The sequence below is a fragment of the Poecilia reticulata genome, chromosome 10, assembly GCF_904066995.2.
Source record: "Poecilia reticulata chromosome 10, P_reticulata-male-v2, whole genome shotgun sequence".
Taxonomy (NCBI): domain Eukaryota; kingdom Metazoa; phylum Chordata; class Actinopteri; order Cyprinodontiformes; family Poeciliidae; genus Poecilia; species Poecilia reticulata.
The window spans coordinates 16,453,377-16,478,098 of NC_088839.1; the positions used below are offsets into that span (position 1 = coordinate 16,453,377).

General features: G+C 37.1%; 1 protein-coding gene across 1 annotated transcript in view; it reads right to left on the reverse strand.

The window, feature by feature from the left end:
• spock1 (SPARC (osteonectin), cwcv and kazal like domains proteoglycan 1) overlaps positions 1–24,722 on the reverse strand; it is a 117,004-nt gene that overhangs the window by 48,593 nt on the left and 43,689 nt on the right. The window contains exon 3 of the mRNA XM_081611400.1: positions 4,370–4,415. Within this exon, the coding sequence (XP_081467526.1) occupies positions 4,370–4,415 (46 nt within the window). The remainder of the gene's footprint in view (positions 1–4,369; positions 4,416–24,722) is intronic.

The window sequence follows — 24,722 nt, forward strand, 5'->3', positions numbered from 1 at the left end:
ATTAATTGCTTAGTGATTGATCCAGTGGACTGGAGTTTCATCATCAACTTTCCTGCAGTTGCTGATTAGTCTCCAAGGGCAACCATGGATTCATTAATCGAACTGAAATCAGCAACTGCTGATTAATGCCTGCATCCATGGGCCTGAACGGACTTCTAATCAAAATGTCACACTTATCGATACAGTTTCAACACATCAAATTATAAGAAATGTAAAGAATAACAGGGTACATTATATTGAAAAAACTTCCTTAAAATGTAACAGTTGTGAAGCAAGAGTACCATCATTCCTGGAAGCTGGACTATTGCTTTTTAATGTTGTGTTCTGACTAAAATAACCCAGCTTAAAAAAAGAAAAAAAAAGAAAAAATGATGGCCAATTTTGTTAAAAGTATTCTGACATTACCTACATCACGAATCGTTTTACATCCAAAATCCAGATGCATGTAGATTTTAAAGAGCTGGAGTGTGACGCCTACAGTACCACTTGACTAATAATGGAAGCTACTGTAAAAGCATGCCAGGATACCAGAAAATTCTCCCATAGGGGGAACAGATTGTCTGACTGATGTCTAACTTTTTCAATGTCTAATTGTTTTGCCATCCATTACTCCCAGCTGTGCCGTTTGTGTGGGAAGCAGCAACTGCAGAGAGTGGTTTCAGTTCTGCAGCAGTCACGTCGTAGCAGTGCAGCACAAACAGCACAGCAAATGCAAGACTCATAAGATTATTTTTAGGCCTTATGTTATCATCTATATAATTGGCACAGAGTTATGCATGGACAGACTCATTAGATGGATGCACAGATGTCTCCGTCTCATCTCACTACATCCTGACAAATTGTCACAGTCGCTCATGTGCATGTGAAATATTGTATGTGTTGGGGCTGGTTAGGGGCTGAGAAGTTGTCTGTTACAGAACTTTCAAAAATAATTTCAAACAATCTCTGGAAATGATTAGAATATTTAAAATGATAGATTAAACTACATAAGAAGAAATTTCTCAAAGTAAATCTTTACAGTCTCCCCCAACTGTTAAATGAAGACTAATGTTTATTGCTCATTGGGTTTTTGTTGAACAAAACTGTCTTGGGATCTGGCTGATATAATATGACCGAATTCTCTGAAATAATTATTAGGATCTCAGAGTGCTGCAGTATTTTTTTTTTTAATCTGCAGTAGGTTAAGAAGCAGGGCAGAAAGTAGAAGCACTAAAATGTATTAGAAGTTTTTGCTGCTCAGTTGGACATGAGAAGAAAAAATGTTGCTTGAACAAATTTGAATCTGACACGACGCAAAGTAAATATAGTCAGTACTTTGGGTTGTCAATGGTTTGGCGTTATGCAGCTGAGAGACTTTGCTCTTTTGTTTTATTGGCAGTAAAATAATATTTAAAATAGTTTATTTTATTTGAATGCGAAATTTTTTGAAAATTTCAAACAGTGCCTGTAGTCAAAGCACATCTCATAATTTAATGGAATTATTGTCAGCCTTGTGGATGGGTGCTGTCTTTAGCCTTTCCCCATTTTTTGCACCCACTTTGTCGGAGCCGTCCCAACACATACATCATTTCATGCCGACCGCTAAACATCACCTTGTACATGTTTTACCAGCTTTGACAACCAACAACTCAACAAAGTAATTTTCTACTTTCTACTTCTAAATACTGTAGGAAGAAGTGCCTACGTGCCTCCAATAAATAATGTTTACACACAAAAATCTTATTTCTAAAAATAATACAATTAAATTAAATAAAAAAAGGAGATTTGGGCTGATTATTTCCATAAGTAATATCATTAACTACAATTTGACATGAGAAGAGTAAATGATGTGGAACTGTTTAAGTTGAAGCATCATTTGTTTATGACTATAACTTAGGAAGGTGATGAGACAAAATGGCGTGAAGATGTTAATGACCTAAACCCTTTACAGAAACAGCAGTTCAATGTTTCACACATTAATAAATCAATAAATAAAAACAAAAGAAATTATGCCAAAAAACGTATCCAAAACAAAACGTAGGAAAAATGTAAATAAACATCTAGAACAATGCCTATACAATATTAATGTACTGAACACATAGACATATAAACATATAAAAAAACAGCACATGACCTCATTATTGTAACATATTCTATATAAAAAAACTAAAATACACAAAACTAGAGACACATCCAAATGGTTTTATGTCATTTGTTTCACCCAAAGCAGTGAATGTCACATTTGCTCTCGCTGTTGGCAGGAAAACTTAATTTCCCAATTTTCATGTTTATTTAAAAATATGATATTTAAATTTTTCTGGTGGTATTTTATTCAAATGTCTTTTTTTTGTTAGCCAAGAGCTTGAGGGAATTTCTCCTTTTTGTTATCATTTCATACGTCTTATTTTCCACCTGCTCTCTTCATTATTAAATAAACTTTATTCACATTTCCCTGCACATATTTACCATCAGTCCTCTCCTGCCATGCTTTTTATTTTAGTTTACATTTTTTTTCAGTATTTTGATATTACCAAGGGGCCGCTAAACTTTAACCACGACACTTTGCACATTTGCATTTTTACTCTTGTGGCCACTGATCTGGATTGAAGTTGTACATTTTCCAAGTGTAAAAACAGGACAGTCCTGTCAGCTGGCACTGGGGTTTGAATTAAATGAGAATGTAGCAGTTTTAATCAAGGTGATCATATTGGAAGCTGTTCAATTCTTTTGTCAGACTGATGTCAGTACAAAGATAGTGAATTTAGTGTCATACCTGTGCCAGATTTCTGTCTCTGTAGATAAAACCTAAATAAAACAGGCTATGTTTTGTCTTTGCCTTAATGAAAAGCAAAACACTGCTTCCACAGTCACAAATATCTGAATAAGTGAATCTTTTAGCATCTAAATCTGACTTCACACCTCAATGACTTTGGCACAAAGGCTTTATTCTTTTTCCTCATGTGTGTTTAGACCCCAGTTAGGAGGGTGTGCGTTACCTTTTCCTTTCAGTCATCTCTAAGAGCAACACCGGATTTTGACGCACCGAGGCGAGGCTGTTCTCATTAGTCTCAGTATCCACGAGGAGCTGGCCCAGATAAACCTGCTCAGCAAGTCTTTCCCTGAAGAGTTGCAGTTAGTGTGCTAGATATGCAAAAGCAAGCCAGCAAAGAACAGAATGAGCTCAGTGGTGGGAGGTTTTAAAGTCTGGAATGCTGTTCAGAGAGCTGCAGTTCAATTAAAGCCTCCACAAACCACCAAACTGCGAGTGTGAAGATGAGATTGAGAGTTGGGGTGTGAGGGAGTTGATTTTTGTAATCACTGAGTTTAGTTGAGAGTTACTGTGGATTCCAAGAAGAGTACACACTTGAGAGCTCGGTATTTATTCTATAGTCCAACACGATAAGCACAACACACACACAAAACGTTGCGCTTCTATCAACCAAGAATCGGCTAATTCTTAGCCCTCGTGTTTACAAATGGGGTCCAACCGACCCCACACTCGTAAAACTTGTATCGTTTGCCTCAGTCCTCGCACGCACAAGGGTTAATAGTCAACCAATATTTCTTATCTATATAAACTGTTAAAATGTGTTTACTCGAAGTCATCTTGAGCGTATATGTCAGTAATTCAAGGCTTTTAATTGATTATTTGTACTAGAATGGTGGTAGGAGTTCACCCCATTGCCGATTTGATCCCTGCTCCACCTGTCTGTCACCGTGTCCTTGGGCAAGACACTTCACCCGCTTTGCCTGCTGGTGGTGGTCAGAGCTTCGGTCAGACTGCCAGGGCAGCTGTGTCTACTATCCAGTAGCTTACCACCATCAGCATATGAATGTGTGAATAAATGGGTGAATGACTAAATATGTGTTCTTAGGTTTTAAAGCCTTACTTGGTCTCCTCCATATATACTTCTTGCCACTGAGGACAAATGGGTCAATATTTGTTCTGACTGTAATATCCAGTGGATACTTGTTCATGTGGGTATCTGCAAATTTCAGTCAAGCCTAAAGATGAAAATTTTGTAATTTTTTTATTTTTTATTTTTTTACTTTTTTTCTTGTCCAATTTCATTGTGGACAAGGATTTGTCCATCCAATTTAAAAATTGTGGAAAGTTAAAGCAAGCTGGAGCCTCAGTTGATCCAAAGGTGTTTCTTAATATAACAAATGTACTTTCATCTCAGAGTGACAGGTTAGCCTGGACCAACCCAGACTGGTCTTGAACCCAAGATGTTCTTACTGGAGGAAACAGTGATAATGTAGTATCACTTTCTGATTTACTGTATTACTTTAAGTGTTTTAATTGTAATCATGGTCTGATTTATTTCTTGTTTTTATTTGTTACACACTTTTAGCAGGCAGAGTAAATTGCACATAAAGATGAACTTACCTTGGTCCAGAGACTTGGCCGGAGCCCAGCTTTTGAAGTAATCATCCTAAATGAAAACACAAGAAACTAGGCTATAAAAATATCTCCAAGAATAAAGAATGTCACTGCACAAAACCCAATAGAAACAAGCATAATACATAAGTGATTTAGTTGTTCTTTGAGAACAGAGATAACTTCAGTTTCATTTATATCATTATTGCATTAGTGCACATGTAAAGATGCCGAATCAAACCTACAAAGTGAAAAAGAATCAGTAACTAGCTTTTTTTTTACATTTTTATTAAGTGCAAGTGAAAACAGATTTTAGGTGCCATATGTGATACTGTTTGAGGAATTAGTTTAAGTAGACAACCTGCTGGTGAAACAGGTGTACACTTTAATATCTTGCAGTCCAAACAGATTACAAAGCTTTTTAAATAGCTTTGAAATGTTATTAAAAAGTACCCTTTTTTAAGTGTAATGTTTTTAGACTTGGCTTTAAAAGCCTCTTTTTTTCATGGTCTCCAGTGACCTAGGGTTAATAAGGTCAATCTTTCTGATAAAAAAGTTCACAAAGTGTTCTTTTTTTTCTTTTTTTTATTTTTAAAGGGGGGTGAGTGCACAGACACACTCCTAGACTTGAAGTGGTGTCTGAAGTTCAAGTATTTCCCAGAGCGAACCATATGTTTATCAGCGGGAAGTCAGCCAGTGTCAGTGACACGATGTGATGGAGGCAGAGGAACCTGCTGGGTCTCAAAGTGGGATCTCTATCTCCTTCATTATTGAATAAGAGAGATGGTGGTGGAGGGTGAGTAGGGGGTTGGTGTGATGAGATGGATGACTGAATCCAAAAGCCTGAAAGACTGAAATAAATAAAAAAAATCCTGGTAAAAGCTGAAATAGAGCAAATGCTTACTTTATTACTTTATAAATGACAACTCTAAACACTCAACAAAAGGTTTCAGACAGAAAATGTAAAATGCAATGAGCTCCATAGCTGGGTCTTAACCAATATTTCTTGCTGTAAAAGTATGCAGAATAAGTCAAGATCCCTGTGAGAATATTTAGATGCTTCTATATGTAATGTCTTAATGCAAAATATTTTAAATGCAACCAACATTTAAAAAACTGCTTCTACATAATCATCGAAAAGGAAGAGCTCACCTAGGATATTATGGCTACACAGCCTGGGTCAGCTATGGCATGCACGCTAAGAGGATTAGCCAAATTTGCTAAACTCCTCAGCTAATTCCCGACAGACTAAACAGTTTGGCTGAACTTCAGTTGCCCTTTACCACCTGCAGTGGGCTGTAAGTGAAGTAGCCTTGTGAACGTTTTCCAAGGCTTTGAACTATGTCACGTTGCCATCTTACAACTTAAAAACTCTGTGTTGGTGGGACTTTATGCGCAGTGAACTGAGCCCATCTGAGTGAATCCTATCACTTTTTGGTGCATTTAGATCTGCAAGTATTTATTGGATGCGTTTCTACAGTTCACTTTGCATGTCATCCTATCAAAAGAAGATTCCAACACATGTCTGCTGTGTTTCCTACATGGTTTGTCAGCTACTATATTTTATAATTGACTTCTCAAGGTTGTCTTTGAACAAAGACTTTCTTCTTGACATTCTTCCTTAAGGCCATATTTGTGGAGGGAACAACTAATAGTTTTTCTGTTCGCAGATTTTTCTACATGAGCTGCTTTCGACCTTTTTGCTGATTCTCTGATGAACAGTCTCCTGGTCCGGTTATCAGTCATGTCTTGATAGGTTTGGAGTTCTGACAAACCCTTTTCGTTCTGTATTCTCTGCAAAATGTTCAACGATTTCCCTTCCAAAAACTTAAAACTGTGTCCTCAGGCTTCATTATGCTGTCTGTTCCCTGGTGTTCTCTACCAAACTTCTTGGGAAAGCACAAAAGAGTCTTAAACACTTAAACTCAGAATAACTTTGGAAATATGTGAACTATCTAACTGGGTTAATTCTGCTGGTAATTCTGCTGGATTGGATTTCATTAGGAGGTCTGAATGTAAATGCATATCAAATTTTCTGATTTTTAATTGGGGGAAAAAAAAGAAAAGAAAACAAGTACCTTTCTCTTTTATTTTGATTTTGTGTAACTTTTTGCTCCTCATCACATTAAATCTCAAAACAAAATGTTGAGTTGAAAAACTGCCTAATACTTTAAACTGTAGAAAGAATTAAATCCATAAAACCAGTGAAGCAAGAGTTTAATATGCTTAGCAGTGCCAAGCTACTTCATATCAGGCATTAAATTTGATTTCAAGATATCAACTCTGTCTTGTATTTTAATCAGTAACTTTTCTCCAGCTCTTTGACTTTAGGCAAGTGTCAGACAAACCCTGCAATGTCTGAAATTACTAAGTAAAACAAAAACAGCATTCAATTAAACAAAGACAATACTCACCTCTGCTTCCTTTAAATAATTGAAGAAGGCAGAGAAGAATAGAAGGAGAAGAGAAAAGAAAGAAAGGTTAGTAATTATGATTCAGTATGGTATGCATCAGATCTATTACAAGCCTGTGTTACTCATTCTGAATGCCGAGCTTAACCCCAAAGATCCATTTAATGCGAGTTTGATTCAGAAGGTGGTAAAATACCAGAGGACTCACACATTCACCCTCTTACACTGCCAGCCTTATGAGGCGGCCTTATTTGATGTGGCATGTAATTTAAGACACAATCGGGGCAAATTGTGCGGGTCGAGCAGCGGTGCAGCATAAAACATGAAAAAGGAGGAAAAAGAGGAAGGAGACGAATCAGACTGGTTTGAGAATTAAGGCAGGAGTTTAAATGATATGTAATTGTGTTGTCTTTTTGATGCAAGATAAAAAGACAAACATCTACTCATCTTCATATCTACGCATGCAACTATCCATCCCACATAAATGTACGTAGAAATATATACATTTCTTTTGCTTAAGTGATAGCAAAATAAGGGAACATAACAAAAAAAAATCTTGCACTACCAAAGTCACAACTTAATGCCTTTAGTATCTTCTAGCAATGGGACTGAGCTGCATGCTGATATATATAATACACGTGCACTTTGTCTGAATTGGACTGAATGTCAGCATCTAGACATGTGCAATTTTTTTTTCACAGCTGGGAAAGCAAAACACTCTGGAAGAGCTTAAACTATGCTGTTGCATCAGGGAAAACTTCTGAATAATGTCATAATGCACTGATCCGATGAGGTCAGACATGACTGTTGACAGTAGTGTTACGCTACCGTGAGCACACAGGTATAAGGTTTAAATTCCAGATACAGCTCAACATATCTTACCCGTCTTCAAAAGTCAGGTGTGTCTGACATTAAACTTTGATTTTATGCCCTGCACCAGAGCTGGCCCAAGGCAATGAGGAATTCAAGTACATCTCAGTAAATTGTTCCGTTGATGCTGGTTTGTCAGATTAAAAATATCTTTCACACTTAAATATTAAACATGCTTTCCATTAAAATCCACAACCTTGCATAATTTTCTTTTCTTTTTAGTAGTCTCATGTAATATGATAATCTTAAATGTCATGTTTTCATTGTTAGAAAACTATCTGTTAAATAAAGGCGTTTCAAATGTTTTTTTTTTAAATATAATTACTGTTATGTAATTTATCATTTCACCTAAATCTATACAGTCTTTAGTTTTAATGTAGACTTGCTAGTTTGACCATGACTGCTGCTTGTGTCTGGTCTGAGGTCACATTTTATGCAGCATCTAACTGTAAATTAATCAAAAAATAAATAACTGCCCCCCGATTTCCCAACTCCACACTGAAATATTCAGACATGATGGTCAGACCAAATGAATAAGTGGAAATAATAAGTGGAAATAACCTGATTTAGACTAGATTATTGTCTTGTGAGCAAGTGTGTTTGTTGTTCTTTTGATGCACAGTCCTTAAATCTCACTGTAGATGAATGTTGTCATGTAGCTTGCCATATAAAACCTACATCTGACCAGCAAGAAGCCTTGAATGCTTAAATTTTTGCCCATAAGAACTACCAGCATCCATATGGTGCTGCGTTTGCCCAACATGGTGATGTCAAATTTCTGTGTGCTAGCATGGAGCTGTAAAGGTTACATATGGTTCCTCATACATTAATGATGTGCTTAACAGTGTGTCAAGGGTATATTTGAGTTGGCCTGGCTGTGGAATAGCAAACCAAAGTGTAGACATCCAGTCAGGAAATGGAGTGGCTCAGCTTGCCATTTAAAATGGCACTGAACTGAAAGTGAAGAAAATGTAGTCAGGGAAAAGAAGAGTTTAAAGCATATGTTTCACAAAACCCCATAACCTCCTAAAACCATACCAGTATGCAAGAAAACACACCTTTTTTCCTTATTGTGTTATTGTGAAAGATTTACAATTTTTTTTTCTTTAGCTTTGACATTTGTTAGTAAAAATAAGAACTTCCATATGCATAAACATATTTGACCGTCCAGTTATTGGTTTCTTGACTTGTTAGGAGCATGATCTTCCCTCTGGTTTCCACATTTGATTGGATTGATAGACTTGAAATTATGTCATATGTGGTTTTGATTGCTGGCTATAAGAAATAGGTTAAGATTCGTGTATTCTGAATAATTTGTCCTTCATACGGTTGCAGTTGTTTTTGTAAAAATATATTTAAAATATTGTAAAAAATTATTGATTACTAGATTGTTTTTATATTTGACTAATATAAATGAACTTAAAACAAAATTGTCCAACTCTGGTCTACAAAAACCAGGATCTGTGCTCTTAAAAAATGTTGTGTAAAAGGACAAATGTGTGAAAGAGTGGGTTTGTTTGGTAAAAGCATGTTTCCCTGAAGGGCCCCTAAGGCCAGTGTGCAATACTTCAAATTCCTCTGGGTCTTGTGGACTAAGGGAAAAGTTTAACTGTCTATTTACCTCAGTTTCTATTCTGTTAACTGTACAACAGTGTTGTACATACTGCTACTTATGCTCAGGGTAATTTCCATGCAAATAAAATCTAATAGAGTAAGCTAGAAACTAATATAAATGTACATATTTCCTTTCCTACTAAAATTGTCTTTGTTTTTGCTAATCTATACTTTTTTTCTTATTCACAGCCTGGTGATTCGCAGGATTTTCAGAACACAGGTAGAAAACTCTGCCTCAATGACATATCTAACTCACATTCAATAGAATAAACACTTACGGTGTCTTGTTCATTCATCAACCATCTGCAGTCTGTAATTTGCGGCACCAGTTGCTATGTTAACTCTGACCTGGAGGCATTACGGTGTCGCATTCACCTGCAGTGTCTAACCAAAGACCTTGTACTGTACACAAGCTACTGTTACTTGGGGATCACAGAGTTGCTGGTGACCCAATTATTATTCAGCTGAAGTAACAGGAATGACCTTTCCTCACAAAAGTCTCCCATTAATATTTGAATGTGCACATCTCTGAAGCATTAACACCCTGCTTAGCTCACAGCAACACTGTCCCAATGTCATTCAAACCTTTAAAAGAGATTACGAGGAGATAAAACTGTGCCTTTATTATTATATAATCTTTGATAGAGGTGGAGCTGCTACGTTCAGCAGCAAGTGTCAAACTGATCAAAGCGCATTGGTTCAAAGCTAGGAATGCTCCGCTGGAGCAAAATACGTGAATGACTCGACAGATTATTTTTAAGCATTTAATTAAAAATCATTTAAAATAGATTGAATCTGTCAGTGTAAATGGGATTCCTTATTTGTAAAACTGCACACAAGTTGATTCCACTGTGCCTCGTTTTAATTGGTGTTCAATGCAAGTATGCTTTTCCACAGTTCTGGTATGGCAAGGAAGCATTTTTAATCAGGTGGTTTTGCTTTTTAGCAACTAGAGGATTTAGATTAAACTAGGTTGCAATGTCCAATAAATGAAAGGAAAAGAAGGAAAAAGCATATAATAAGGAAATGGAAGTACTCATGATAAACCCCATTCCTAGTGTTAAGCTTGCTGTTAAAGCTTTACTATATTGTGACTTTTTTTTTTTTTGTATAGTTTGCGATATTAACTGATTTTTCTGTGTTGTGGTTGTGAACAAGAAACTCTAAAGCAACAGTTTGAATCCAAGAAACCATGGAGGTTTTGGTTCACTTCTATGTTTACGGTATATATAAATGTATACATTTCCAGCTAAGGAATGGATTTCACTAAACTCCTGGCGATGTTCTATGACGGGGGTCTTCAAACCCAGGCCTCGGAGGCAGGTGTCCTGCAACCTTCAGGTGTGTCTCTGCTTCATCGCTTGAGTCAAATAATAAACTGACTATCAGGATTCTGGAGGACTTAACTGCAAACTGAGGATGATATAATTCAGTTCATGTTCTGAGATGTGGCCGTTGTCATGCTCGCTCATTCATTAAACATCATCTGGAAGAAGATATGAGCCTCTCATATCAGCCCTATTGTGTTCAGATAAAGTAATAAAAAAGCAAAGAAGAGCCAATTTCTCAAATAAGTGAAACTCGGTCCAAGGAGCCGAAAGCCACGGTAAGAATAACAACAATAAGAATAGGAACGCATCAGTAAGGAAGTGAGTCCACATCAGAAGAGCATTCATAATCTAATTCATTACTTCTGGCTCAAACTATTTATTGCACTACATTAATAGCATACCAGACTTGATTAAATCAGGCATGCATATTTCTGTGGAGCTTGTCAGTGGTAAGTGGTACATATTAAATAGAAGTGTGTAAACAGGGAACAGAATATTGAATAGGATCTGAATTATGTAAACCTATTAATTTTCCCTCGAAATTTATATGTGCGTTTTGTGCACGGGAATCATTAACACATCATAAAGTAATAACTGTTTGTTATCTCCGCTCTAATCTCTATTACACTGATCTTTCTTTGCCAATATTGTTGCACTCTTTGATTTCATTTACAACAAATCATCTGCTACAATGCCCTCTGGTTTTACTATGAAATGATGTCATGACTTCTGGTCACTGCATTACAAACTTTGATGTTTACAGATGTTAAAGGATGTAACTGCGGAAAAGGAGGGTGGTCAGTGTAAACTGATTGTTAAAGCTGCACTATGTTTTGCTTTTCAAAACATAGTGCCGAGTGAAACATATTTCATTTCTATAAAAACCGTGTGCATGTGGTCACCAAGCATGCTGGGTCAGACCTTTTTTCCTCTGTTTTAATTTGATAGTTATAAAATCTACTATGATAAAAGACCCTTAAGGAAGTTTGTGACAGAAAAATGGAGTGAAGGAACATCGATCCATAGGGGAACTAAAGCGGAACTGGCTTCAATCCAAACAGCTTCTCTCAGCAAAAAATAGCATTCATTGGATGTGTGGGTGCGTGTGTGTGTGGGGGTGTGTGCGTGTGTGTGTGTGTGTGTGTGTGCGTGTGTGTGCGTGTGCGTGTGTGTGTGTGTGCTCACAAGTGGGTAATTGTGAGCTTGTGCAAATACTGACATTAACATTACAAAAGGCATATCCAAGCCTGCAGTGCTGACCGTAGATGTCATAATAAGGGGATGAAGATGCAAATCTGGCCTCTCTGAGGAAACTAAACAGCATTAAAATTTTACTGTGTACTTTACACATTTTATTCATGACTCTGGAAGATCGCCGAGTTCCTTTCCTTCCTTATCTCCCCCCCATAGTCTCTTAAACTACCCCTCTCCATCTATGTCTTCCCTTTCTCTCCTCTCGAACAATCTTTATGCCTCTCCTTAGGCTACATCGTCTGATCTGATCAGCAGCTGCTGAAGCTGATATATGAGCTTTGTGAGCGGGACATACAGCGGAGGAGAGAGTGGCTTCCAGAAATACACTGCATCAGATTACTGTAATGTTAGGCATCAGAAGAACTGAAGCATGCTAAACAGAAATGTGTGAAGGCTTGCCTCACCCATTTCCAAGTCATGGTTTGGCTTTGATATCGACGTTTGGTTTGGAGGTTTAAACTCCCTCCTGTTGGTTTCATTGTGTAATTGTTTGGACAGCTCAGTGGCAGCACAAGTGGCTTACACATAATTCTTAAGATATCTAAAAATGTAATTCGAGACATGTCGAGATATCTTAAATTGTAATTACTTGTATGTAACCCGTCAAACGACAAATCCGGTGACATCATTTGAGATATCCGGAAAGGAATTTTGACTCATCAAAAATACAATTGAAGATATCTTGAATTATTATTCTTACTAAAGAATGTAAAGCTCAGATATCTCAAATTACCATTCCGGAGAGTCAAAATGTAGTCGGGTCTAGTCTAGTCGTTTTTAGATATCTAGAAAATAAGTACGGATAGTCAGACGGAGCAGATTTTATGTTCCTGTTATAAATGAAGCGGAGTGAAACGCTCTGCGACCTGAAGGTGTGAAGAGTCTCGTTTACAGAACACCAAAACGAGTTGCTCCGAGATGGACCTCATGACAGGGACAAGAGACGGGCAATGATGAGGAATTCAAACCAAAGCGTTCCAGTTTCACATTATACTGACAGTAATTGAATGATTTAAAAGTGAAAACAAACGATTTAAAAATATACACTTTAGAACACCATCTTTTTATGCTTAATCTCTAGCTATGCATTTTACTGAACACAGTTGTCTATATTTTGAGGCAAAGGTATTTTACATTTTATTTATGTCTACACAGAAGAAGTTACAGGCAAAAAGTCGATCCATTTGTAATTTATTTTCTACTTCTTCATATTTTATATTTCACAGATGAAAATGATGTAACATATAGAATGACTAAGGACTCTCAAAAAAAGAAAAAAAAAATCAGGAAGGGGAGTCTGTTAATACTGTTATTTGTTCTGTAAGTTATGTAAGGATCTGGCAAATCAATGACAACAAGTCAGCAAGCCTCGTTAAACAGAATCTAACAAATAATTTTCTTTCTGCTTACTTCCCCACTCTTCTCCCAATGGCTCTATTTTTAAAACCCCCTTCATTCATCATTTCCCCCCCTTCTCTCCACCGAACATGTCCAGAAACCCAAAATGTGGCTCAAAGCCAACATCGTAAAATGTGCTTCCTCTTCAATCTGTTATTTTTTTTTTTTTTCAAGTTAATGAGAGGGAAAATCTTCACTGGACAGTCTGTTGATCAAAATATTGTGCCATCTTTCACATCGTTTTCTCTTTCCAATAGGCTCCCCAAATGGTTTTCTCTCATTTATTTCCTGTCCAATTTTCTGTCAGGATATTGAACACAAAATCAAGAAATTAGAAAGACGAAAAGTGTTGGAGGGCGAAAAAGAAAAGTGTTAAGGAAAAGTACTAAGAACAGAGAAGAGAGGGAAAAACCGAAGCTTTTGAAGAAACAAAAGAAGGAGAAAATTCAAAGCCTCCCGTGAAATTGTGAGAAACAAAAATCTATTTGAGTACTTTGGAAATCAGCAGCTTTCAGCTGCTAATAACAGAACAAACCAAGTGACAAAGAGACTGAGCAGAAATGACAGGAGCAATTAGTGTGGAGAGGAAAAAGAGTCCAGATAGTGAAATGACAGTTGTATTTCTATTCAAATGTCAAGTGATTTTGTTGCTTCAGGAATTATGCAAGCCATGAAATAGAAATGATTGGGAAAATGAATAAACAACAGTGCTGTACATGAGTTTGGAGTTGTACAACAAAGAGAAGCAGAGAAAGGGGGACTTTAATCTGCCCCTTTCTTTTTGAGTGCGTAAACAAAATTATACCTTTTTGGACTTGCATTTAGAAAAAAGTATGCTCTAAAACCTGTCATACTGAGTTGCAAAACGCTTTTTTACGCGTCCTCAAAATGTAAAAGTGCTTTTAAATGCATTCAAGGGCTCTGTTTAAGGGCAGGCATGAACGTCTGCCATTAGAGAAAAGTGACATGCAGTGATAAGTAGTCCTTATGTCTGTTATATCTTTCTCACTCTGGACTTGTTGACATTTCACAGCAAATGAAAAACAAGTACATTTAATTACATCACAACTGTCGGTGACCTCATTCCACTGACCGGTGCATGCTGGCTCATTGTCTTGGCTTATTGGGACAACTTAATCGTCCATGTGACAAGCGCTTTGGTTGGGTAACAAGGGCACGTTTAGCCCTCACATTTAATCAGATTTGTGTAGCAACATTCTGACAGAGAGGTAAAGTGAAATTTAGAATAGAAATTTCACATTATTTATTTCTTTATTTTTATTATTTCTAATTAGATTTTCAAATGTATAGAAGTTAATTTTTCCTTCCACTCTGAAAACAACCCTGAACGTACAGCCAGAATGACAGCTGCATGGATTGGATCAAGACATATTTCTTTGTTAGAACGGTCATGTGGCTCAGCTGTGAAGCAGACACTCCAGGCTGAAACTGCAGTCCTCGAAGCAGCCGTCCTAAGTTCGATTTCCATGCCTGGACCAATTACTGCATGTCTTCCCGATCTCTCTTTGCCCTAATGCCTGCTTGACTACTAATGAATAAAGGCCACCAGTGCCAAAAAAGACCTTTAAAAAAAAGAACAGTTCTGTCAGTGCAGACTTGAAAAGAAAATTACCATTCACAGATCCTTGCCATTCAATTTGACGGAGTTTCAGCTGTTTTGTAAAGCAGAATCGGCAAAAATTTCAGTCTCTACATGTAAAAATCCAGCTTAGAAAAAAATTCCAGCTGTAATTGCTGATAAAAGGAGGTCTGCAATGTATTTTCTCAAAGGAAGTTAAATAAAATACTTTGATCAAATCAAATAATTTTAAGGTTTGTACTTGGATGAAATGTAAAAAAAGAATGCATCCTTTTTCCTGTATGTCACCACTATTCAATGATCATTCACAAAAAAATACCAATAACGTACTTCAAAGTCTTTGTAACAGAATGTACAAAAGTTCAAGTGGTACAAAACACTTTTTTTCAAAGCACCCAATGACAGACAAACATGACAGCTATATGTTATCATGCATGCATTTATATCCTGTTTTTATGTGTGTAATGTTACATTTAAAACTTTATCACAACCTAAAGGTATGATGAATATGTCGAAGCTAGTTGGTTCTACTTTGGAAAAAACTGCAAGACAAAGAGTAAACAACATTGCACATTTTCTACTTGTCTCTCGATGGAAACATATTTACGCTAAGTGTAGACTTAATTTATCTTGCTAGTTGTAACAACATTGCTTCCTGTGTGATGATGCAACCGAGAAAGAAAGCTATGACTTAATAGTCCTAACATGGAAGAAATAAAGACTTAATGACGTTAAACTAATTCAGCAGACTTCTGCCTTCATCCGTCATCTTTCACTTCATGTCGCCTAATGTTCTCCATCATCATTTCAATTTTCCACAGACAGTCGCCATAATTTCTTAATTTGCACTCACCATTTTACTCTTTGGCTGTGTGAAGTAACAATGAGCACTTCAGAATCATATCTGTGCTAGATGCCAGTCAGAAGGTTCCCAGCAACTAAACTTCTCTATGAAACGTTTGAATTGCTCACAGCAGGGCCTGACCGAGAGCAAAGTAACAGAAGCAGTTTAAATGCTAAATAAATGTGACTCACAGTTACACCAGGCTAAATGCAGACCAAAAGCAGCGAGAAAGTAAAAACGGAACAACAAACTTGACTTTTTTGAGGCCAAACAGTTTGGGACACATTATATAGAGCTAAAACTGGTGGTGAAATACCTCCTAGACCAAGATGACTAGCAATAGAATGTTTTAACAACCACTGTATAGTAGATACAGTAGATTCTATTTATACAAACAAAACAACAAAAAACAGCTTTGTAGGTTAAAATGTAAGAGCAAATATAAATTTGAGTATCGCTCACTCAGTAGTATTTAGGTTTACTTTCTAACCAAAACATTTCTCTGATTATTTAATCTGAGATTGCTGTAACTGCTGATCAACTGACTCACAAAAAAGTAAGCAGTTTTAATATTTGTAAGTCAGGAAAAACAGTAATTGTTTGGGAATTACAGAACTACCAAGCAGATAGCCTGTCTAATTAACCAGCTAATGGCAGTCTGTTATATTTATGTGCTCTATAAAGGGCAGAACTGCCAAAAGGAAGTGGTGAACTGTCAGGCCTTTTAAAGTATTCAGAGAAGGCTCTTAGTTGTCAAAAAGGATTAAAAAAAAAACCTGAATAGATAACATTTTAAAAGTACAGCTTGTCTACTTTGGGAAAATTTTGCATCTTGGTCTAAAATCCTTCTGGTGTCAAATGCTTCAGGTTGCTGGGAATGACATCAGAAAGATACAAAAGATACAAGATGCAAGTTTATTTCATTCCTAAGTAATGCACACATACCCACTTTAGAGAATAAACTATTCTATGGTGGTTAAGGTCAGGAGTTAAAGTACAATGTTAGATGTTTGGAATGACGCACCAAAAATATGTTAAAAAGCTAAAAAAGGTAATAGAGATGCAAAGCAGATTATTAAACTTCCTCAACATATTACTCATTTTCCTTGATCCTGCCAAAATACCAGCCTACACGTGTTGAGATCGCAGTTCTCAGCGTCGTAATACTACGTCTTAAAGACATTTCGAAACATATTTTCTTGTTAGCCTCAGCTGTTTGCCAAGAATTGTGCATCCCCCATTATTGACACAGTAAACAGACAAACATCTGACTTACTGAACTAGTGAAGGAGTCAGAACGTGACAAGGGCAAAGGGGGAAAAGGTGAGCCCACATGTCAGCCTCACACAGAGTGACAGAAAAAGTGTGGCGGATGAAATCAAGGGACGCGGAAGCGAACCGACAAGGAAAAAAAAAACGGCTTTGATTCTGACATCCTCGCCACGCACCTCGCCCGTGTTAGAAACAGTTTGCTGTCAGAGCTGCATTTCTTAACTACGTAAGCCTTTCAGCAGCTCCCAAGCGCATTGAGATCAGCGTAGATTTAACACATTCAGAGATAACAGAACGGAGCAGTCAGTGTAATAAATACCAGATAAGACAACATGTCACTAGCTTAGCCTGACAAAGATACAGGTCTGCATCCCCGCAGCCGTTTGTTTTTTGTCTGCGGCGCTTGACCGCATGTCACTTAGTGTGTGTCCTTGATTTTCTTATCAGTACAGAGGGCTTCACCCATTGTGTGTTCAGCCACAAGCGAGATGATGATAAACCCAGTCTGATGCTGCTGTCTGCTAACAGCCAGTCATGCTTCTGTAACCTTTTCTTGGTGTGAAATACAAAGCTAAAGCTGTTTCTTTAGTCCGTCTTTCAAGACCTCGCTGTGAACATTTTCAGTTTCCCCTCTGACAGCTGTTGCCTCCACACCACTGCAGGGAGATGTGCATCTACAGAGTGGAAATTGCAAACTGTTAATAGCCCACCTGTTTTCATTGGGTTGTTTGTACCACAGCTAAACCTCTAATCCTGAATAATTTACGAGGAAGAGATGCAGAAGGTGATATCTGCAGGGAGCTGCAGAGCAAGGAGAGATAGAAAAGCTAGCACAAATCAGCACAGTACATCTGGCAAAAGTATTCAGACCCTTTAGACTTTTTTTATTTTTTATGTTTTGTAACATTACAACCACAAACGTTAGTGTTTTGTTGGAATCGTATGTGACAGACTGACACAAAATAGGGCAAAATCGCAAATCAAAAGGAAAAAAAAAAAAGTTTATATCAGTGCTTTGTAATAAAACAATTTCACAACTTTTGACCATTTTAAAGAACACTGTTCAACACATCATTCCAACGTGGATAGCATATGGCACGCCTGCAAGCCTATCAAGACATGGCTGTCCACCCAATATCAGAAGCCAAACAAAGAGTTGAGGTTTGCACTCAACACATTTAAACTTTAGAAAACAGCAGCAGGATCTGACTTTCTGCCAATGTGTGTCAAGAAATACCTACGCTACATAGCACTCCAAACACACCATGCTGGGCGTCTTTACTCATAAATAACTTTTAATATAATGCTAACCAAATTATTTTTACAGGAAAATAGAATCAGAAGAACACAGACTACATGTGAGAAGTAGAAACACTTTTGGAAAAAAACAGTGATGAGAAAAGAAAAAGGAAATCTAATGAATAAAGCAAATAAAACCACAGTCAGGATTGAAGGACAGGGAATAAAAGTGTGTTTAGGCGAGTTTAGAAAGGGACGTATGTTTGCATGTATGTAAATCATCCCTCAGGGCAGCAACTTAAATCGCTCGTTCACTTAGAGTTTTGTTCAAGCCTTTGGAACGACTTAGTCTCTGGTTAGCTGGCTTAAGAAAGTGAGATAGTTTATATGAATTAATCAGTTCCAACAAGACATTTTTGGGACAAAAAAAATAATAATTTGAAAATGTATCTGGACTTCATTGATGTTGGCCTAAAACCTGGGTAATACCAATCCCACAGTGAAACATGGTGGTGGCAGCATCATGCTATGGAGATCTTCAACAAGGATAGAAAAGCTGGTCAGAGTTTATGACAAAATGGATGGGCCTAAATACAGGGCAATGCTGAAAGAAAACTCGTTAGACGCTGCAACACACTTCAGAGTGGGGTAGAGGTTCACATGCAAGCAGGACAATGACCTTGACCACAGAGGTCAAAGTCGAACCTAAGATCAAAGAAAATTTATGTGATAGCAAAGCCTGATTAAAATCCAGGGTTAAAAGCAATTGAGATCATGCTGTGCTTGAAAACTGATGTGCCACAGAAGTGCCACATTCAACTTTTGCAAACTAAACTGGGCAAAAAATGTCAGTGCATAGATGTGCAAAGCTGGTCAAAGCATCTGACAAAAGACGAAAAAGGCTGCAATTGCAGCAAATGGTGAGTCGACACAATGCCTCACTCACTTTCTCACACAGATGCCTTCAGTACAAATGCCTGCCACATTTATAACTTTTTCCATCCACATAACAAATATGCACCTTTTCTGCTCTGCTGTAAAGCCCAACATATAGACCTTTCACTTCTCACTTTTTAGGCTTACCAGGTATAACAAAAAACAAACGGAAAGTAACTGCATTAATAAATTTGCCTTCATGCGCCTAGGAAAGCTTCTAAAAAGGAAAAACAAACAGAAACAGAAAAAGCACTTCTTTATCTTGGCGAAAGTTAATTCTGTAATATCATATATTTAATGCTTCACAGTTAGAGCAGGACTCAAACCATAACTAATACAATCTGGGGAAATTATGTGAGGGGCATAGGAGACTGATAGTAGGTTTGCAGCTGTGATTTTTGGCCAGTCCTCGTTTTAGCTCACACACGGAATTCAAATATACCAATTTAAATTCATGCAGCCGACTTCATGTACAAAACTATTCAATCTTGTCTAAATACCATCGTATCTGACAGAATCCCTCAGCACCTGTCGGTATTCCACAGCGATACAGCAAGCAGTGGCAGTGAGCCAAGAGTTAAGCCAATCATGCACAGGCTCTCTCTTATCTATCTGCTCCACTGGGAAAACAAGGCAGCGGCTAAGGAGGACGGAGAGATAAATGTCCTTTCTTTACTCTAAGTGCATTACTCTGCTCCGTATAATCCTTTCCTCCTGTTCTTCTTCCACCTCATTTCCCCACAGCAAGTTTGCAGAAGTTGCTCCTCCCTCAGCATCTCGCAGCTGTCCTCAATTCGATGAGTTCTGTGCTCAGCATCTTCTCACTTTTTAAGCAGCTCCACTATTTGCCTTCCCTCTGCACAAACGCTGTGTGGCCCGTTTTTTTTTCTTTTTTTGAACAACAGAAAGAATGATACAAAGTTCAAAAAATTGGCCTATTAAAGCAAAAAGGACCACAGTGTGTGTTTCTGTGTTTGAGCTTATACAGAAAGCTCAAACACAGAAACCCACAAGAATAACTGACTTAGGATTTAGTCAGTCAATTCACACTAAATAAATGGATGAAAAGATTTTCCACACCAACCTCTAATGTGCAACCTGTTAATTTTCTGCAATGCATTTTTTATTAAGTTTGTACAGTAAGAGCCGACATGGTTTAATTCAAACCTGCAGCCACTGTGAAAAAAATACTTTTCAGGAATTTCATAGGTAATAACAATAGCTACATTCATATGGATATAAAGCAAAGGGTTGTAGCCAGATACTGCTGATTAAATACATTTCTTTAATTGATAATCACTGTAAAAGCAGGAATGGCTGCTCATGTGTTGCACATGTTGTGTTTTAGCACAATTTCAAAAACTAAAGACATCAGAAATGACCTTGCAGATGCAATGGTAGCTGCAATGTGTATGTCAATTTTGTTTTGAAGGTCATCGCTCAACAGTGAGAAAATTACTAAGGAGATTGAAACATGTAGGTCAAATATCTACCCTTCCAGGAGTGGACCAGTCGGCAAATTCACCCTTAAGGTCAGACCTTGAAATGCTCAACGCAATAGTAAAAAACAAAAGCCAGTTAAAACCTCCGCTGGCACTTTAAATGTTTAAGGCCATACAAAAAGCTTGTTCATGTGCTAAGAACAAGTTAAGCTAAGATCAAGGCTCTTATCTCAAAGAATAATGGCAGCATGACTTGGGTTGACAAATCTGAATGAATTGCCAAGAGATTTTTGGAACAGATGAAACCAAATTCAAGAAGTTTAGCTAAGCTGTACTTTTAGGAATTTTATAGGTAATAACAATAGCTACATTCATATGGGTGACAACTCTGGCTCGTCTGTGGCTACCAGACTAAGTTGTCCTCTCATTGTTGAGTCAACAATGAACACCTTTTGATTCCAAAGTATTCTAGAGTCGATGAGATGACTTTTGTCCAACAGGTAAAGCCTTACCAAAAGAGAATCGTGCACTGCAGCAAATCTAGAACTGCTGAAGGAGAAAAGAAATCAGGTGCTGCAATGGGCCAGTCAAAGTTCAAACCTCGACCTGATAGACATTCTGTGGTAAAACTTATTAAGATCTATGCATAAACAAAGGCTTCCACCTTGACGAAGGAAAGTAAAAAAAGTTAAGGTCAAATATTGAGATGTAAGGATTTTAAGAGTTATTGCTACAAAGTGGATCCACAAGTTGTTGAGTATTATAATGATAACCAGATTCTCACACACACAATTTGTTATATCATAAGAAGTGACATGCTGGAATCTTTTGTTTTTGAATCTCTCTTTTGCTTTTTGTATACTACACCATTTTACAGCCCAAAAAAATACCAGAAAATGTTTATTTCCCGACGCATACTATCCTATAATTAACAAGAGGATGTGTTTTACTTTTTTCCATTACTGTAAATACATTTGGTAATACCTGAAGCTTGGCACACATATAACATTTATCTCTGCAGCTCAGTGGCTATTTGTGTACAAACAAACGATGCTGCACAACCACATATGTTGTGCTTGAAGAAGACTAAACTCTAAGTGGCAATAAACACTTTTCTGTGTACTCATCATTATGAGGTAAATGTTGTTTGCACAGTGTAATGACAACAGAATAAGGACACATCAACATTTAGATTGGTTCCCTTAAGCTAACAATGTAATTTACTACAGTATGCAATTCCATCTGCCACAGGGTGCGAAAAATCTCCCAGGAAAATGTGGGCTTCATTTACCATAAAAAAAATATATAAAAAAACAGAAGTTAGTACTCCTTGTTTTGCCAGCAGCAATCACTTTCCCCCAAAAAATAGCATAAGGCAGAACTGCTATGAGACTAACTGCTGTAGAAAGTTTTCTTTAAAGTTGCCTTTTCACTAAGCTAAATGTTATTGAAATAATTATGCTCTCAAGAAACAGAAAACCAAAACATATCTAAAGTTAATCGAGGAAAAAATGATACTCCTCTCCCCATATAGTTCTTCTATTAAAACTATTATTTTAATATTTAATTTTTAATTTCATAACTTATAAATCAACTAAACAGATAGAAATAGATGATATTTTTTGATATAATTACTTGCAGTTACTGAAAAAATAACCAGTAATATCTGGTTCCTGTCCAAATTGGATAAAAAAAAAAAAAAAAAGTAAATTTCAGAATTGAACTTTAATGTTTACTTAGAAAAATTAAGCAAAGTGTCTTTGGTTCAAGACAAAATTTCTCCCTGTGGTTTCTATTGCAAAAATTACTTTACAATAATGAAGTACTCTTAGATTATTTTCAATTTAAAAAAAATGAGAAGAAATATTCTAGAAATGATTCTTTTGATAACCCCAGCCCACCCTATGTCTAATAGAGATTCCCACAACACAAAATGCTGAGAGTAAACAATCCAACCTTAAGCTGCAGCCAGAAAATCTGTACGACAATCCGATTTTTCTTTGTTTCCATGACAGGGAAGGTCCAATAAACATGAAAAGGTCACAGCTTGTAAAAGAAAACAACTGAATTAGGCAAAAGTCACGGTCTGAGCCACGGTGAGCCAGTGAAGCAATACAAAAAAAAAGGAAACAAAAATCTATGAGAAATCTTTATGAGTACTTGATAGAAACACGTTAAATAAATGCATTCCTTGATGATTTCAGGAATATGTAAAAACAGAATAGCCATAGTGAAGTAGCTCCTGAATAGCCTCCTGACTACGAGTAGTTCATTTTTGTCCTCTCTAGAGGACATTTGTAAACTTGAATATCTCCCACCCTCAGCATACTACTGAATTAATTCCTTTTGGTATCTACAGAGGACATTTAGAGATTTTCAATGATACCAAATGTGAAGGGGTGGGACTTTTGTACCTTCCTTTTTTCTCATTCATAAAAACAGTGTCCATCAGTACAAGCACATTTTATGGGAAGAGAAAAGCTAAGTGCATAAAACTTTTTATTGTGCAAATTTTGGTTTAAGATTTTGTTGGCATGTTCTAAATAAGTCTCTTAGCAGCATATTAAAACATTGTATGAATTATTTTGACTGTATTTTATCGTAGTATTTAAAAGTTGATAAATTGTGCTCTGTAGTGGACATTTGTAATTATTTTTCGTTTTTTCTGTATCCATCCATCCATCCATCCATCCATAATGGTGATTGGACAATATTTTTTATCCTGGTAGTCAGGTATGACAGCAATCATTGGTGTTGCACATCTTTTCCATTACTTTGCAATAGTACAACAGAAACCCCAATTACTTAATATCTATTCAGAGTTTGGAGTAAAGATTATAGAGACTCACACTAACTCACACACAAACTCACAAATCTCTATGGCCCACATGAGCCAGGAGCTAATTTCACACTGCCTCATAGGAATCTAAAAGGCTTACTCAGGAACAGAAACAAAGTCTGTGAGGGAAACAAAAGAAACAGAGGGAAAGGTGCTGATGTAGAAAAATAAAAATGAGACTCAATTGGAAAGTTAAATGCTAAATCAAAACCTACAGAGAACAAAGAGAGTGTAAGAGCAGTGTGAACTGAGAGAAGCCAAATGCAGATTTGGAGCAAAATCTTTTCTTTATATCAGCAAAAGCACTAGAGAAAAAATAATAAAGATGAAGCGACAAACTCTTCAGCGGAAGGCCTGTCATTTTTAGGATGAATACGAGCTGTTGAAGCTTCCTTCCACTGTGCTTCTCTATATAAATAAAGATAGACTAAGACTAAGCAAGCAAACAGTATAAATTAATTAGACACAATTTTAGAAGAAACTGCTCGTCAGTTTTGACTGTTGTCTTACTTTGTCAGAAAATCTGATGTCAAACACATTCATGACTAATCTGGAAAACAAAGCACATACCAACTTCTTTAGGTCTTCTTAAACATCTAAGATAAGAAGGTAAACAAATGACTATTTTTGATAAACTTGCCCAGATTGAGTATAATCTCTTATCGTTTCTTGAATAGCAATTATTTGTCATAAAGCCGTATTTGTAGCACGTGTTGTAGGCAAAGAAGCAATTTCAGGGTTCTCCCCGTGTATTATAAGCCTGGCAATCACCCAGGCTTTACTTGACTCCCTTGCCAGGCTAAAAGTTGCTTGTTTCCATTTTTAAATGGGTCTTTTTAAGCATGCTTTGAGGCGCAGTTTACTGGCAGAGCGGAGACAATCCTGAAAGGCGGGTTTATAGATGATAGATAGAACAGGACATGAAGTTGGGGGCACCCTCGACGGGGTTCGTGCTCCTTACCTTTCACTCACCCTGGATGATTTGGAAGGTGTTCTTGCAGACCAGGTTCCCCGTATCTGCATTTAAATTAACCCCCTCGATCGAGGCAGGTGTCAAGTTTAAAAGCAACAAAAAATAATCTATAGTCATGCTTTTGGAGATTCGCGTTGAGCAAACTATGAAATATATATGAACAGAAAATTGTTTGTGACACTCGCCCAGTGCCAGACTCTGTGTTTGAGCTGAAGTTTGATAAAGTTTATATGCTCCCCGGGCCCAGTGGGCCGGTTCATTAGTGGGCCGGTGCATTAGTGGGCCGGTGGTCTAGCCTGTGGAGAGGCTGTTGGGCTCGCATTATAGTCACGCAGCACG